The sequence below is a fragment of the Glycine max genome, chromosome 20 (genome assembly GCF_000004515.6).
Source record: "Glycine max cultivar Williams 82 chromosome 20, Glycine_max_v4.0, whole genome shotgun sequence".
NCBI lineage: Eukaryota > Viridiplantae > Streptophyta > Magnoliopsida > Fabales > Fabaceae > Glycine > Glycine max.
In genome coordinates this window covers 44234662-44253802 of record NC_038256.2, presented here as the reverse complement: position 1 = coordinate 44253802, position 19141 = coordinate 44234662, and the positions used below count along the sequence as shown (strand labels likewise).

The window sequence follows — 19141 nt, the reverse complement described above, 5'->3', positions numbered from 1 at the left end:
GTGCGTGATTCCGTTCGCTTTTCGGGGTTATCTCGGAAGTCAAATTGAACCAGCCTTTTGAAGATGGAGAAAAGCTGAATATGGTTAAAATCATTTTATTGTCAAAACTGGAGTGAGGTGGGACGAGCATACACAAATTTCAGTTTAATTTCAATACCCGTTGGATCCTTAATATAACATTGTCCTTATATGTAAATTATTATGCATTTCATTTAAAGCTAAGCTCAATTAAAAGTGATCTAATAAAGTTTGGATAATTTGGACTTTTTAATGTATCCAATAACAAAGTATGAGTCTTTAATGTGTAGAGACTAAATGATAATTCTATCTTTATGATGGATTAAAATATAGATACCCAAAAGATAATTTATGGATTGTGTATTAAATAAGGTTATGATTTTTAGGTTAAATATACAATTATCAACTCCTTTTTTGATATCTCATCTTTCAAAGGATTCTCTCTCAAGAGAGTACGTGTTGATCTAGAAGATCAAACCACATAACTTTTATCCTTGCACTATGCTTTCTTAACTATTAATATGATTAATTCAAGATTGATACATGATGGTTTTCATCTAAAGAATTATTTTAGTTACAACAATACCTGTTTAATTTATTTTAAGATTTAAATAAAACTTTTTAAAAATATTTATTTGATAATTTATTTATATCAAATAAAGAAAAAGAAAAAGTTAATGACATAATGGTGATGATGAGGGCCCATGTCGACGGAGAAGTGTAGCCACAGAGTAGAGCGTGAGGTCTATAAATTGTGTATAGTTTTATCAAAGTAGAGCATGGTAGCAGCTTCAGTTCTCTCATTTCTCGTCTTCACTGAGAAAAATCCTTCTTCGTGCATGCTCCTCGTTTCTATCTAAAGGGGCGAAAGAGTAGATTATAAGGGGGTAAGTGAGAAAGAGAGTAAAAACAAAATTAAAACATGACTATGGAAGAGGGCAGGGTCGAGAACGAGGACTACACACAAGATGGAACTGTCAACATTAAAGGGAAACCTATTCTTAGATCCAAAAGTGGTGGTTGGAAAGCTTGCTCCTTTGTTGTTGGTAAACTTTCTCTCTTTTATTGATCTGTTATTGTTCTTCCCATTTCAAAACTTACAAAGTCAGTTATACCATGCATATTCTGCTGTTCTCTGCAACTGCAAGAGGTTGGTGAGAAAAGAATCAATATCTTTGATTTCTTTTTCCATTTTTTACCATCGTCCTGCACTTAGCATTAATTAATCGTGGAGAAGATTTCCTATTTTTTCATGCTACAAAATACAAATTGGGGCTTTGCTTAGCTGGGCAGCGAAGTGATGTTGTACCAACACTTTCAGTTCTTCCATAAATATCTTTTGTTTCGTTCTTATGACATACTGCAGTAAAAAATAAAAAAGTTGGTCACACTTTTTTTTAATCTCATTTCTCTCACTCCCTTAAAATTATTTCAACAATTTTTTTTAATATTAAATAACCCTTGTTTCCTCATCAATATTTTTTCTTTTCTTTAGGTGATGTTATCCATACACGAATTATTGTATACATCTTTTGTACGTAATGTAAATGAATGAATCAAGTCAAGAAAATATTCACACATCCTTAACTTTTTCGAAATAAATATTGCGTTGTCCATATTAAAAAGAGTTAATATCAAAACTAATATCTTATTTTCCTTTTGATCCCTTAAAGTATTTTTTGGTAGTGATCCCTAAAAGTATATGTCTACATATAAGTCCCCCGAAAAGTAAATTTATCCTATAAAATTATCAATTTATAAATAGATTTTAATTTCTGTACATCATAAGTGTAAAGTTCAACAAAATTACTATTTGTAACTATTGGTAATTAGTTGATAAAGTAAAGTTAATTATTTACTCTTTATAGTTAATCTTAATTTTGAAAAGATTAATTTGTACATACATATGAAAAGTTTTAGAATATTTTTCAAAGGTGTCCTAGTCCCTCTTGTTCTTCACGGGAGGTGTCTTCTTTGTATTTACCGCATCACAATGGGTCTTGGAAATGCATGGAAGCTGGACTTATCCTTCTCCAACTCGTTCTCTCCATGGTAGTGGTGGTTGATGGGCTCGTGATCTGAGAGAGAATCACAACTTGTTCTTCATCAAAGAGGTGCAAAACCGCAAGACATGATATATTGGGATGTTTATGTCTTTGTGAATCGTACGAGAGAGAGAGATTAGGCGTGGAATCACAATTTCTGAAAAATCAACACTGTTTCCTGCCAAATTTCTGAAATCGTACGCATGCTTCCCATCATCAACACCTGTTTCGAAAACAATATATATATATAATAAACGTTTTTAAAATCAACACTGATTATTTTATTTCCTCTTCTCTTGTAAGTTCCAGTCTACTGAAAAATATTTTTTAAAAACTAAAAACAGAATCGAACAAAAGCCTTGTTACTTTCAAGAAGCCAAATATTGTATGTTAGCTGGATTACATAATGCGTGATATTTTGACAAAATATATCCAAAATGAGTTTATAGTTAACTGATGAAAAACCACTTATTGCAAACTTAATAGAGTTTGCAACTCTATGATATTAGGATCAGTATTCATTTACGGTAGTGGTACTGTTACTCAACTTGCTCTTGCATTTAATTGCTGGCCCTCTTAAACTTCCAAGTAATACAGTGAAAAACAATTGTGATAAAAATTTGTGTACGATAACATCATTTTATTTATTTTTTTAATCAAATAAGTATTTTGTATTAGGATACAAAGTTGTGTCCTACGAATTATTAATTAAGGTTGTTTCTTGTTTTTGCCTAGGTTTATAATGGATTTTAAAATGTTCACATCTTATTTTATACTGTAATTTGTCCATTATTGACCCAAGAACTAAAACTGTGGATAAGATTTTTATATAAAAAAGGCGTAAAAGACATACTTCTGACCCCTAATACCTAATAGCCTAATACTTCCATACTAGCCACCAGCTTAGGAGGCTGTAGTATGTGTGAGAGTGAGTGTGAGTATTTGTAAAATTGAATTTCTAAAGATGATTTTGATTGTTAAAATTTATTTTGAAGTGAAATATTTTAACCTTAAACAAGAAGAAAAATTATGGTAAACCAAACACAGCAGATTGCGTTTTATTAAATATTTTAGGTGTCATTTAATGTAAAAAGAATTTTCTTCTGTATTATATTAATTAAATGTTAATATTCTTGGAATAACATCTTTTTGCTTATTATTCAAAGATAGTGAATATTTTATTTTAAATTTCTAATTCACTGACTAAAGGCTTTGAAAATAAACTGTTGACATACTTAACACGCTTCTAATTCAGTTCTCACCAACAACAATCCTTAAAATTATATACTAATTAGTTTGATATTTCATGAGGTCACGTATCTCCTCTTTTCTAATGTACATGTAATTTTTTTATTTTTTTTACCAATGTACATGTAACTTAATTTACTAAATTAAGGACATTTAAATTAACCTAGTCTCCACAACATACATGTCAAAAGGAAAGAAGCAAACAGTGGCCTGGCTTGATACTTAATTAAATAAACAATTAACTCGTATAATTTGAAACATGTAGAAAGTAGAAACCTTATTGATGTTTGAATTTGATTTGATTGTGGGTGCAGTATATGAGGTATTCGAAAGAATGGCTTATTATGGGATATCATCAAATTTGATCCTTTATCTTACAACAAAGCTTCACCAAGGCACAGTATCCTCTGCAAACAATGTCACCAATTGGGTTGGCACCATTTGGATGACACCCATATTAGGCGCCTACGTTGCTGACGCTTTCCTTGGCCGCTATTGGACTTTTGTCATAGCCTCCACCATTTATCTCTCGGTTAGTCTCTCAATAAGCTACTATTTCTTTTACCAATTTTTTGTTTTCTTATAACCCCGTAAAGAGTTTAATATCAATTCATTCATCTAGTATAATCTCATTTTATTGTAATCTAATAACATGTGTTGACACATCTTTCAAAGAGTTTGACTCCTCATATTAATTATTGTTAGCGTGTTCAATTTTTAATAATATATGTCACAGATAATTTAATCCGGGCATTGAACTCTTGTCACGGAATGAAAACACGTAGAAAGACTAAATAGGTCTCGGGGCTTGACTTCACCAAAAAATTCACCAAAAAAAAAGGTCTCGGGCTTGACAATTTAAACTTAATTAATTTGTGGATATTTAACATCCCTCTAATCTTACATGGGGACAGCTTGAAAAATGAAGCTAGATGTGACAGATACAAATTAATTTCCTATGTTAAGATCCGAAAAGCTTACATTTATACAAATAGTATTATGTTTAATTATTTGATTTTAAAATTTCATAAGTGTGAGTGTGAAGCAGAATAAGATGAGTGTAAGTTTTTAGTTATTAATTCTAAAATGATTGATTTTCAGTCAAATTACACTCTGTCCGCTTTTGGTGAATCCCATGGGCCTCAATGGCATTATCACCACATTTCAACTCTCCACTCCCACATGTTAGAAACTTAGACGAGTGTCTCCCAATGCAAGTTGTTCTGAATATAAAAATGATCATAAAGATATATATTAGATCTCGATATTTTAAGCCCGCATATTTTGACCATAAGTTTGATCCTATAAATTTGATCCTAAATTTGACTGCTATAGGGTATATACTAATTGTTATGACTTTAATTTGAATGCATTATTGGCACAATCATGTCTAAAGTCTTTTAATCTTATTAATATCTTATTAAAAAAATTTAACTATATTAACAATAATTATAGTTACATGGACTAAAATTATGTTTAAATTAATTCAATTCATTATATACATGTTCTTAAAGTCTAAATACTTATTTCATAATGGTTGCAGGTTTACACACACACATATATATATATATGTATATATATATATATATATATATATATATATATATATATATATATATATAATTATTAATTGTTAATAGATAATATATATCTATCTATATAAACTCTTTTTTATAAAGTTTTTTCTCTGGTTATACATGGAATCTCCTGTGTAAATTAATAAGAAAAATTCTTATACAGATTGCATTATGTAATGTCTGTATAAGATTAATTAAAACGATTTAGAGTATTTAGATGCTATATATTGCATGTCACCAGCTGATCACTCTAGAAAGAAATCTGTCAAGAACCAACCAACCAACTGAAGCTACTACATACTAGGCTAACACTTTCAACCTTTTGGATCAAAGACTTTTTGGCATTTTTTATTGCAATATTGCTAGTATGATAAGTAGACAGTAGCTATCGGTGGACCAATAATACACTAATTCCCGCGTTTGATTAGTGATTCGAGACAAAAAAGAATCTTGCAGCTCAACCAGTGATTCGCAACTTGACTTTTGAAGATGAATGATTAATGAGATGGTATACTATTTCTATGACAATGATATTTAATATGATTTGTAAAATATTTATAGATTGCTAATTTGATATTAAGTATTTATAATCTATTAAATATAATTAATAGACGACTAAAATTCTAAACTTTGAATACAAGTTCATGTATCGTCAGTATGTTTTTACATAAATATATCAGTTATTTTTTTTATCTAACTCCACTGTTTGCATGAATTTAATTTTAGCTTATTATCAGCTTAAAATTTTATATTGTGATTTTATCATTATGTTTGATATGTTAAGTAGCTGTTGTTGTAATCAAATTATTTATTAAATAATTATATGTAATTAAACAATAATATAAACACTCAAGATAGACTAAAATTGAACTTTTGTTACACACTGATTTCTTCATTATTAATTTTCTAAAGTGAATCTCTGATAGAGCTTGGGTAGGACATAATATAATATTGGCAAAGTATTAGAATTTGACCTCATGACAGTGTTGTCTAGGAAAAAGACATGAAGGGTAGTAGGAAAGTGTCCCGGTCATTTTCTCCTGTCTCTAGTTTGGTTCAAAGCATGTGGCATTCTTTTCATACTTGTGACGCTAGTGGACCGCGCTTTTCATGGTTGTGTGTGTGCATCCTTCTAAAGCATGGTATGTTTTTTAAGGTCCACAAATACAATATAGGTTATCATGTCCTTGTACCTGCATCAAGTAAAAGTGTAGTCATCAACAAGCAAACAACACTAAGTCCAAAACTATATATCAAACTCAAGTCAGGGGACTGGGACAGGGTGCGGTTGTGGGGCTTGAGAGTGAGGCACAAATAAAGACAATTAACAAGTTGTATAGAAGAATCTAATAGCAATAACAAAATTGTCTAAAATAGTACTAGTATTATGCAAAAGATGGATGGATATTATTATAATAACATATAAAGTGAAAATCGGACACAAGTTTTAAATAACACTTTCTGTATATTTATAATTATAAAGTCATTTTCATTCCAGTCTTAGTATTTTTCCCTTAATAAATCCAATGATATATTCAGATACTCTTTTTAACCTTGATAAGTTTTTTGGAATTCATGAGATGGGAGCTCCTATGCTTTACTTGCTTGTCAATTGTAATACTCTTCCTCAATCTGTATGTTTGGATTGAGTTTTGCTTCCTAATTCTTGTTCTTTTAACCTACCCAACTTTACTTATATATATATGCATAATGAAAAAGGCGTTGTAGAATCATCTCAATGATCACATTATACAATTATCTAAATTGAGACATTAAAGACAGAGTTAGAACCAAAAAGTAACATTTTTTTAATACATAGGATAGGACAACTTTTTGGACAATGGTTATGCATACAATTTAAACTGTCAAATTAATTCGTGGGGGTTGTTTGATGGCGCAGGGTATGTCTCTGCTTACACTGGCAGTGTCCCTTCCTAGCCTGAAGCCACCTCAATGCTTTGTAAAGGATGTGACAAAATGTGCCAAAGCCTCCACACTACAGCTAGCTGTGTTCTATGGTGCACTTTACACTCTAGCAGTGGGAACTGGAGGAACCAAGCCCAACATCTCCACCATAGGAGCTGATCAATTTGATGATTTTCACCCTAAAGAGAAGTTACACAAGCTATCCTTCTTCAATTGGTGGATGTTCAGCATCTTCTTTGGGACACTCTTTGCAAACAGTGTTCTAGTTTATATCCAAGATAATGTGGGGTGGACTCTTGGCTATGCTCTTCCAACTCTTGGCCTTTTAGTATCAATCATGATATTCGTGGCAGGGACACCCTTCTATAGGCACAAAGTGCCTGCAGGGAGTACCTTCACTAGAATGGCTAGGGTCGTTGTGGCTGCTTTGAGGAAATCAAAAGTTCCTGTTCCTAGTGACTCTAAAGAACTATATGAGCTTGACAAGGAAGAGTATGCAAAGAAAGGGAGCTACAGAATTGACCACACTCCAACATTAAAGTACAAAATTCTATCCTACCTTTCTCCTTTATGGATAAATTATTACATGATCGTGATGAATTTTCACATGATATCTATTTTTTTTTAATAATTAATAAAATGTGATTAGACATGTGGTCTCGGATTATGTAATAATTCCTCCACTAGATGACCCTATTTTACAATGAAATTTTTGTGTTCCTAATAAAAATCATACATATATGTGCAGGTTTCTTGACAAGGCATGTGTGAAAACAGATTCGAACACTAGTGCATGGACGCTATGCACTGTTACTCAAGTAGAGGAGACCAAACAAATGATAAGAATGATTCCGATCTTGGTTGCTACATTTGTGCCTAGTACAATGATGGCTCAGATAAATACCCTTTTTGTGAAGCAAGGTACTACTCTTGACAGACACCTCGGAAGCTTCAAAATTCCCCCAGCAAGTTTGGCTGCATTTGTTACTGTGTCCTTGCTTGTTTGCATTGTGCTCTATGACCGTTTCTTTGTGAAGATCATGCAAAGGTTTACCAAGAACCCCAGAGGCATTACCCTTCTTCAGAGGATGGGAATTGGCCTTGTAATCCACACACTGATCATGATCATTGCATCTGGGACTGAAAGCTATAGACTCAAGGTTGCAAGAGAACATGGGGTAGTTGAAAGTGGAGGGCAAGTCCCTTTGAGCATATTCATTTTGCTTCCTCAGTTTATACTCATGGGAACTGCTGATGCATTCTTAGAGGTTGCAAAAATTGAGTTTTTCTATGATCAATCCCCGGAACACATGAAGAGCATTGGAACTTCATATTCCACAACTACCTTAGGCCTTGGTAACTTCATCAGTTCCTTTCTTCTCTCAACAGTGTCAAATGTCACCAAGAAAAATGGTCACAAGGGGTGGATTTTGAACAACCTCAATGAGTCTCATCTTGACTACTACTATGCATTTTTCGCAATACTAAACTTCCTCAACCTCATCTTCTTCGCGTATGTTACTAGGTTCTATGTATATAGAGTTGAAGTTTCAGATTCCATAGACAAGCTTGCAAAAGAACTGAAGGAAAAGACTGTGTCCAACGTTGTGAATCCCAAAGACTAGTTGATTGGGTATCTAAGGGGACAAAACTACTTTATGTACAAATTTGGATGGCCAAAGAACTAGATATGTGTGTGTCTGTGGGGGTGTGTGCGTGTTAACTTTGGAATGGTTTTGATCATTGGAAGCCACTTCAGAAGAGAACCTAATCAAGTTATAGTTATTGGAGGTCGTTTTAGCATCATGTGATCATTTTCCTTATCCTTTGTAACCTTCGGGAAATGTCACTTGCACCTTGAAAAAGCACGAGATTGAAAAAATGAATGTAATATGTTTGAAGTTTTTCTTTCTAGATCTTTTCTTGCCATTTAAGCTTTTCTTTACTCAAGAAATTGTAAAATAAAGGGTCGAAGACAAAATCTATCAGGTGAGATTTTCATTTTCATTCCTCCAATAAAATTGCTTTTTTATTTTATTTTTATTTATAAAGCTATTATTTCGTTGTCGGCAGCTATAGATTACAAAAAAATTGATTTTTTTCTATTTTGTTTTTATTTTGAAAAGTTTGTACAAGAAACAATAAAAATAAAAAATAATAAAATTATTTTCACTATTTTCTACACAATTTTTTTTATAAAAAAGATCGAACTAAAAAAATCATGATAAAATTTTGTAATTAAAAATAAAAAAGAATATTTTTTCAAATCAAATTATTTCTAAAGTAAATTTGCCTTCTCCAATTTGATACAAAGATTGGAAATTTAAGTACTAATTTAATTACCTATATTCTCTTTCTAAATTCAGGCAGAAAATAATAACAATTTAACAATTAAGATAAAATAAAATAAAATTTTACAAATAGCAAATATATATATATATATATATATATATATATATATATATATATATATATATATATATATATATTCTTTTTGAAAAAGCAAATCATGAATTTCCAAAAGTTTGTGATTCCTAATTCCAACACCGTCAAGCACACGTGTATAGCTTCCTTATCGTTTTTTCTTGAAACTTGTGTTTGTTCGGATTCTTGGAACCATTTTGAGCCCAACAAGCCCACATCTTGCAACTAACATCGGTTCCAAATTGTCACTACCAAACTGCTTTTACCCACGTGATCCATATTCCCTTCTTCCCTCCCCATCAGTGATTTTGATAACTCGACCAACCGCACATTCACTAATAAGTGCTTTAGCACATAGCACTTGTCTTATCGCGTCGTGCATGCCACATTTTTTTTTTTTTTTTGGTATCTCCATTTTCAACTTTCTAAGCATCATATAATTCATTTTTTTACCAGCCTTTCCTTTCCATTTTCATAATGCACATATATGGATTTATGATCTATGGGGTTGGTATCTTGAACCAAACGTGACACATGTTTTTATATATCTGACTTAATATTATTTTATTATTTATTATGTTTTGTAGTTATTTTATTTTGATATATTAAATTTAAAAAATTTCATTTTGATTTTTTATATTTTTGAAATGTATCATTTTAATCTTTTTTTAAAACATTAGTATTCTATTAACTTTTAAATTTTAAAATGATTTAATGTAACTTTTGATTTATTATGTTTCGTAATTATTTTGTTTTGGTACATTATGTTTTAAAAATTTCTTTATGGTCTTTTATGTTTTTAAAATATATCGTTTTGATCATTTTTTCAATTTTTTGTTAGAAATTTTAGTATCCATTTGTGTTTTAATTTTTAAAATAGTTAAGTTAGCATAGTGACAGTTAAAAATTGTTACTATATTTTTTATTTAAAAATAAAAATCACTAAGTAAATGAAGAAAAAATAAATTTGAAACCACGAATAATAACAATCTTTACTCTCATATTATTATTATTATTCAATTTAGTCATTTAATAATAATAATAATTTCATTCACCAATTATTCTCAATTACAATGGATAAAGGCCCATTCTTCTTCTGCCACTTCGCTTCTTGCTGTTGACCAAAAAAGACCGTCTTTGCTTCGGTATCTGCTGCAACCTCCATATGCGGTCGAAATTGCCGTCTCACCTAATGACAACAACCGTCTCATTGCTGCCACTGACAACAACACATTAAGGAAGATGAAGAAAAAGATTGACAAAGCCTAGTTGTGGATGAGGTTTGACCGATCGAGTCAGTTAGAATCATCTTCAATTGAAACACATTGTTTGACCTATCTTTGTGTTGCTCGTCTTTACTTGTCCGGTTGTAGATGTCGGATGGAAAATCCTCTACTTGCCTAGCCTAATCGTGCACGACAGTGGAGGTCTTGTTCGCAGACCTCACAAAGAGTCACATTGTGACTTCCTCGTTTAGATCCAGGTTAATTGGAGAGTTAGGGTTATGCTTTTGTCTTTTGTCGTAGACAACTTTTGCTCTAATCTCCCCTGCTTTTGTTTCTAATAACATAACTATATGAAAGGTTTTGGTTTTCCGATAAAGAGTATAAGAATTTTTTATGGTTCCAGCAAAATTATGTGTTGACGTTGTTCGATCTATGTGGTGTTGTATTTTTTTATCTTTTCAAATCTAGAAGAAGTTGGAGGAGATGATGTTTTTTTAGTTGTTTATTTTTTAAAGGAGAAAAAAAAGATAATGGTGATTTTTAGTCGCCTCTATTGTAAAGTTAATTATTTTAAAAGGCTTAATGTCATTTTTGGTCCATTATGTTTCGCTTTGGTACATTAAGTTTTAAAAAATTTCGTTTTGGTTATTTTTTCAAAATGTTAGTGTTATGTTAAATTTAAATTTTAAAATGATTTAATGTCACTTTTGGTCCATTATGTTTCGTAGTTGTTTCACTTTGGTACATTATGTTTTAAAAGTTTTATTATGGTTGTTTATGTTTTCGAAATATATTATTTGGATTTTTTTTTCAATTTTTCATTAGAAACGTTAGTATTCGTTAGTGTTTAAAATTTTAAAATAGTTAAGTTAACATAATAGCGACTAAAAACTGCCATTATCTTTTTTATTTAAAAAAATTAAAAAGCACTAAGTAAATGAAGAAAAAATGGATTTGAAACCAAAAACAACAACCTTCACTCTCATATTATTATTATTATTATTCAATTTAATCATTTAATAATGATAATAATTCGATTTACAAATTATCCTCGATCACAATAGGTAAGAGTCCATTCTCCTTTTGTTGCTCCACCTCTTGTCGCAAACTAAGATCACTACTCCACCCTTGCTTTCGTCTCCGCTGCAACCTTCCTACGTGGTCGGGATTGCCCCCTCACCTAACGACAATAGCTGTCTCATTGTTGCCGTTGGCAGCAACATGTTGATGAAGGGAGAGAAGAAAATCGACAACACTCGATTGTGGGTGAGGTTTGACTAGTCGGGTTAGTTAGAATTATCTTCAATTGAAATGCACTGTTCGACCTATCTTTGCATTGTTCATCTTCACTTGACCTGATTGTAGATGTTGGATGGGAAATCCTTTACTTGCCTGACACAACTGTGTGCAACAGTGGAGGTCTTACCCGCAGACCTCATAAAAAGCCTTGTTTAGATATGGGTTAATTGACGAGTTAAGGTTATATTTTTTGCCTTTCATCGAAGACATCTGTTGCTCCGATCTCCCTTGCTTCTGTTGTTGATAGCATAACTGTATGAAAGATTTTGGTTTTCCAATGAGGAATATAAGAATTTTGTGGTTTCAACTAGATTATGTGTTAACACTGTTTGATTAGTGTGATGTTGCATTTTTTTTTTTACCTTTTTAGATTTGGAAGATGTTGGAGTAGATGATGTTTTTTTAGTTGTTTATTTTCTTAAAAGTAAAATAAAGATAGTGACGATTTTTAGCCACCACTATGTAAATTTAATTATTTTAAAAGACTTAATGTCACTTTTGGTTCATTATATTTTGTTGTTTCACTTTAATACATCAAGTTTTAAAATTTTCATTTTGGTCCTTTATGTTTTTAAAATATATCATTTTGGTCCTTTGTTAAAATTTAAAAGTTAATATAACACTAATGTTTCTAATAGAAAATTGAAAAAAAAGACTAAAACGATACATTTTGAAAATATAAAATATTAGAATAAAATTTTTAAAATTTAATGTACTAAAAAAAACTGTAAAAGATAATGAAGTAAAAGTCACATTAAACTTATGTATGTTTGCCGCTTGATTCACTTGATTTAAAGTTACGGCATCCTATTTTTGTGAAATTTGGTTCCATGCACATAATTGTACAACAATTCTCAATAGATTTAAAGCTATGGCATCCTATTTTTATGAAATTTGGTTCCATACACAGTTCTACAACAATTCTCAATAGTGATATATTCACGTGCTTCCGTTTACATTTTAATAACGTAGTACTCACTTATCGTACTAGGCATTCTAGATGTAATTATGGGGGCTGGGGGCTCATACATGATGACTTATCGTTTTCATTTTCTGCTGTGATTTGAAGTTACTTTTCTTTGACATGAAGTTTTGCGTCTAGTTCGTATGTTTGTACAAATACTTGTTAGATAAATTGAGGGGGCAAAATACCGTTTGTGATAAACACTATCATATAAGCCAACTTGAAACATCAACCTAAAATCTTAAGAAATTAGATTTGTGGGTCTTACTCACTTATATATTTTACCTAACTTTCCATTTCTACCAAAGAAATTATGGGAATGCAAACAAATTTTGCTCCTTGTTTTTGGCATTATTTTTTAGTGTTTTATAGGTTAGCATGGCATTATTTGTCTAAGTGCTCCTCTTTGCCCCCTTGCTGGTACTCAAAATTATTTTCTATGAAACAAATTTGATTTGATTACTGCTGTCGGGACAATTCTCGCATTGGATTGCTTTGAATTTCTTTTTGTTAACTTTGTTTTTATTCTAAAAGAAGAGTTAAAGGAAGATGATAGTCATGTTATGATGCATATATATTCAGAATTCCTGATCCATAAACTACTTACTCTGTCCAGCAGTTAAAATGTCATGAAACATATGTTCTATAACATATCTGCATGAAATGAACCTATGTTGGAGTGAAGAGCAGTTCTAAAGTTGGATCTTGAGGCAAGCTTGCACCTAGCAGCAGAACTTATAAGAGAATATGGAAACAAGAAACAGATTTTAATTTAGGATCCAAAATATCATTTAAGATTTTTTTTTCTTTCAGAATTCACTTGCTTAGGTTGCTAACAATCATGTGAATATAGTTTATTCTTACCATAGAATTTTCACCAGTTCTCTAAATATAGAATAAAGAACAAAACTAACCATTGTTTCCTTAGTTCTCGCCTTTCTTGCCCCCTGAAGTGTTTTATTGAATGATTTGCAACTAATTAACCTGAGGACCCCATTTTTAACAGATTTTATATTTTGTCTTCAGTTCAGCCCTTGATTGTAGCAACCTGGTTAAAAGCATAACATTCAGAAGCATGTTTTTGCTACATGTTTGATTCTCCCTTATATCCGCATTTTTTTCTTCATTTTCATTTTGATACTTATTTTCCTTTCCTATCTTTTAACAATTAGTTTGGTAATGGTTTTCATCAATTATATAGGTGGTTCATGCCATTAAAACATTTGTCATTGGGACTGCAGTTGAATGGTTTCTTATCAACATAATGAAAGCTCTTCGTGATATTTTTTTTAATGACAAATACTAGTTGTTAGTTTTTTGTTCAGGGGACTCAAACCCACAAGCTCTTCACCCCTTCCTTCTATCTTCACCCTTCACCACCAAGCGTCCGAGCCAACCTTATAACCCCTAGCTCCTCGTGATAATGCAAGGCCTTGTGTGCTGCTCTGCAGGAAAGGCAGGTTTAATCTTGACACCCGGACACCCTATACCCACTTTTTTTGGGAAATATATTTATGGACTAGCTTGTGGTCATGGGCCCATTTTTGTAAAAAATGTCTGTTATAACAAAAAATTTAGTTTACTAATTGTAAAATGTTTAATTATTTGAATGTATCGACAGACTCATTTCATTTACTGATTTTAAATGGTCCTGTGAATAATCTAGTTATATTGATGAAGTCAATATTCAAAGAAAGAAGTTCTTTTGAGACATATAATCAGGATCTTAATGAGTTTTAAGAATTTAAGTCAACATTTTCAAATACTTGCGATGTTACAACATTTTAGGAAAATGCAACCTGATTCATTTTTAGTTGTTAATGACCTTTTCGGGGGGAGGGGGGATATGAAAAAATACAACTAGAAAAAAGATGTGAGATTGAGATCCTATTAATATTTCAGATTTGATGTTGACAGGTAATCTTGGAAATGCTTCTGTCTCAATGGCAGTAAGACCTTTTATTTTGTAATGGAAAATTCTACATTAGTCAATGTATTCAGAAAGTGGTATATGTTCATACTTATCAGGAAATAGATCGAGTAGCTCTGAACCATGTTTTATGTGTACTACAACATTAATTGTCCTCATATATTCATGCAGGAGTTCTGATGTAATGGGAGTCAGTAAAGCTGAAGGATGTCCAGTATCAGCACCAGAAATGAATCCGAAAAACCTTTCAAAATGTTCTCAAGGACTACTTGTCACTGCTGAGGACAGCTCCCACCATCAATGCTCATGTCAATCAGCATGAAATTGAATGTACAGTCCCTGAAGGGAAAGCAAAGGTTGTTCTATGTTATTGTATGATTAGAAATGTTATTGTAATCTTTCTGTATAATGTGTACTTTTAACCCCTTGAGGCTCTTTCATCAGTTGAGTCACAAATTGTTGGCTTTATCCAAAATCCCTAAGTCAAGATTATTATCAAAATTATTCCATGTTATAGAAGGATTTAGATATTGTTATCAAGATCATATATATGTGAAGACATAGTGATAAACATGAAAGATATGGGAGAGATATTAAATATTTATCTAAAATATGAAACTAGGAATGTCCTTATGTAAAGGTGGGTTGGTTGCTTGTCAAACAAGTTCTTGTGGGTTATAAATGCCTATAGCACTAGGGAATGTTTGAGGTACGAGAATAGGGGAGAAAAAATTGTGAGGAATAGCAGCTTTATCCGTGCAAAGTTTGCATGTAGTGGTTCCGTGCAAATTTGTGAGTAATATGCCTAGCACAATATTGTGAAAGAGGGTTTGCAACTAATTCCTCAAAAGCTGCATAGTGGGACAGGAATAACAGCTTTATCTGTGCAAAGTTGTAGTGGTAGAGGGTCAATTCGCTCAATTTTTCATTCAAAAAGTTGTATTGTAATGCTGATCATACTAAATTTGACCTCTTCTCGTTTGTGGAGGTAGGCATGTTGTTGATGTTGGGATCAACCACATTAAACTTTGCGTGATATTTCTCCCTAATTACTAATATTTGCCATGCACGTATAGAAGCGATATGGTGATTCTCCCCAGCACAAATATAAGTCCATGGATTCATCATATCCTTCTTTCAAACTTTGAATTGTGTTTACAGTTTGAGTGGAGTAATGGTCATGGTTGATGAATTCCATTTGGAGGAAAACCATATCAGGAATAATATGATATCATGCTACAATATGAGATGATTATATATAACTCTAGCGTTACACTCTCTGATGGGGAATATGAGAACTTTTTTTATCATAGTTATAAATAATCTTACATTTTTCCAGAGTTTTACACGTGCAAAAGGGCCAAGGATTATGAAACAAATAGCAGCATTATCAGAAAAGGCTCAAACTTAAGGCACTACTACTAGCCATTTATCATCATCAACCGTTGGATGCATGGCATCCCGTTTATCCTGCATGTTAATAATTTCTCTTGTTAATGTTTATTGATCACACAGTGAAGGAGTGGATATAACCTCTATAGTTAGGGATACAAGAAACAGAACCAAATTAAAGAATAATCCATACAAAGACCGCATTTGTTAAATTCCTCGAAAGAGTTATGTTTAAAAGTTTTTCTTATCATACAGAAGCAAAATATATGGTTGAATTGTAATTCATGAGGCATGCATGATACCTTGGACAGCATGGTTTGTACAACATCTATTTGCCATCAAGTTAACAAAACTGAAGCATAAGGGAGGGTTCTTTATCCTGACTCCCGAGTTGATATGACTGTCAAATTAACAAGAACTACGTACATCAATCCTATTTTGAAAAGATTTATAATATATTTTTTTCTTAAAAATTAAGAAATTTTATATATTATTAAAAAATAATTAAGATAAACATCATGGTTATGAATAAAATTTTGAAAGTTTACAATGCTATATTTTAAACAAAATTTAGAGTGCATTTTGTGAAATCAAATAATAAATTAACTTAATGCTTTTAAATTTTAACCTCCCAAAACTAAAACATATATACAAAGAGAGACAGAATAATTTCATATTGTGGTTCAACAACAAATTATTAATAAATATAATAAATTTATTAATTTTAATAATAATTATCTTAATAATCATACCGTAATTTCCGAATAAGTGAATAACACTTAATCAGCAAACTTTAGCAAATCACCTTAAAACATTAGACTTACTTGTATCTAAATCTACATTGCAAATAATACAAATTTTGATAAATGTTCTTGTATAAATTAGCATCTTAAGTATGTTTTTACCTTTTAAATCTAGCTTGTTTGATTGAATATTATTACACTATCTTAAGTATAGTTGTACAAATTTTATCTTTTAGTCCATATACTTAAAAATTATCCCTATTAATCCTTATGATCGAGTTTGAAAAAAAAGGACCGAAAGAGATTAAAATGATATGTATAAGAACTAAAAGATATGAAAAATTGTATGTGTAGGAATTAAAATTTATGATTTTTAAGTATAAGAATTAAAAAGTAAAATTTGTGCAAATATAAAAATTAAATGAGTAATTCAACCTTAAATTTAATTCATGCTTGGCATTAAAAGTAATTGACACACAAATTATATGCCCTACAAATTAAATTAGTAAAAAAAATAAATGAAAGTATTTATATACAATGCAAACAAATATATATAAAAGAGTTACAATCCTTTAAAAAATTGATAAAAACTATAATCTTCAATGACGTAAACTATAGTTTTTCTTATTGCAACTTCAATGATGTAAACTATAATTCTTCAATGTAGTTGAAGTTGCAATAAGAAAACTAGAAAAGAGACTAGATTAATTGATTGAATAATGTATTTGAATTGTGATAAATATCCTTTAGTATTGAGTAGAGGCAGAGGGAGGGGGATTGACAGGGGCAATGACCCCCCAAGTTTTATAATATGTGTTTATATTATTATAAAAACCCTTAAAATTTATACAAAATTATTGAAAAATTAAACATGAATTTATTACTAGTTGACGTTAAGAAGATAAAAGAGAAGAAAGAAAAATATAAATATAATATGCAACTTGGTGTGTGATAGAAAAAAAAAGAGTTAAGGAGAAATTATAAGTTTTAATTAATGGACTATTTATGATGTTGAGATATAATTGTCCAAAATTATTTTATCTATCTAATTTATTTCTTTTTTATTAATGCATTACCTCTGTTCATATATACAAAACAAATAACTAATTTGTTAAAACTAATAAAAATAATTAAGTTATTTAATTTTAATTAATATTATCATTGAATTAAATGATTTAAGTAGTGATTATATTTAATATAATTATTTTTAAGGAATATTTTTTCATTAACGAGTGTAACTTAAATATATTTTTGATAAATCAATGAGTTTATCTATTAGTGAAATGCTTGAGTGTCTCATTGATAAATTTCATGATAAGTTAATGGTATCAAATAAAATATATAATTGACACATTTTTTACTGTAAAAATATATTTGAAAATAAATTTATGTTTCTATAATTAAAACAAGAGAAATGTACTATCATTTCTTATATAAAAAATCATACATAGCATTATTTTTGTACTCAGTATGGTTATATTTATTTTTATCTGTAAAAAATATTAGATATATATATATATATATATATATATATATATATATATATAATATTAAAGTTTTTTTTGAATATTTTATGAATGTAAAAATTTAAAATTTATTAAATTATATTTTTTTCTCGACCCCCTCGAGCCGAATTTCTGTCTCCCCTAGTATTGGGTTTGTGTGATTCTTAGAAATAAAAAAAATGCAATAATAATGAGAGCATTGGAAGTTATTAAAAATGACATTGAGCATAAAAAGAAGACATTGATGTATAAAAAAATGTTAAACTTGACATATAAAAATTAAAATAGATATTTTGCATAAAAGTGTTTATAATAAGAACAATATAAATTGCTTATCATAAATTTAAAATATAATTATTTATTTTGAATTTTAATTATAGTATAAATGAAATATTAAGCATATTTATTTATATTATTAATTTTAGGTATATAAAATAAAATTTATCATGCATATTATATAGACCAAAATACTATTTCAAAAGAAAGTTAAAAAGACAGTTAACTAGTCTAAGAAAAAAGATGTAAAATTTATTTATATGTCTATAACGAATGAAAATTTTTAAAAAACCTAGGTGACATGTCAACCATCATGAATTGGTATGAGCTTTTATATTTGATAATAATTGATCATAGATTAGCTTAGCCATGTATTCAGTACTTGTATCAGAAGATAAGGTCAGAAAGAGAAAGGGTAATTTTAATGGTGGGGGACCTGTTTTCCACAATGGAAAGCTGTCTAAAAAGAAAATATTTGATCGTGGGGACCAGGATGATGGGCTAATATTTACGTTGGAGGATCAAATCCCCACTCATTGTGGTCATCTAGTTCCAGATCAGAATAAAT

The 19141-nt window shown here is 30.4% G+C and overlaps 1 protein-coding gene across 1 annotated transcript; it reads left to right on the top strand.

Moving 5' to 3' along the window:
• The first annotated feature begins 781 nt into the window (after positions 1-781).
• LOC100800628 (protein NRT1/ PTR FAMILY 5.2) lies at positions 782-8821 on the top strand. The gene is made up of 4 exons (XM_003556322.5): positions 782-1064; positions 3626-3843; positions 6789-7354; positions 7563-8821. Exons 1-4 carry the CDS (start codon positions 941-943, stop codon positions 8437-8439), a joined length of 1785 nt encoding a protein of 594 aa, XP_003556370.1. The 5' UTR covers positions 782-940; the 3' UTR covers positions 8440-8821.
• The last annotated feature ends 10320 nt before the right edge of the window (positions 8822-19141 follow it).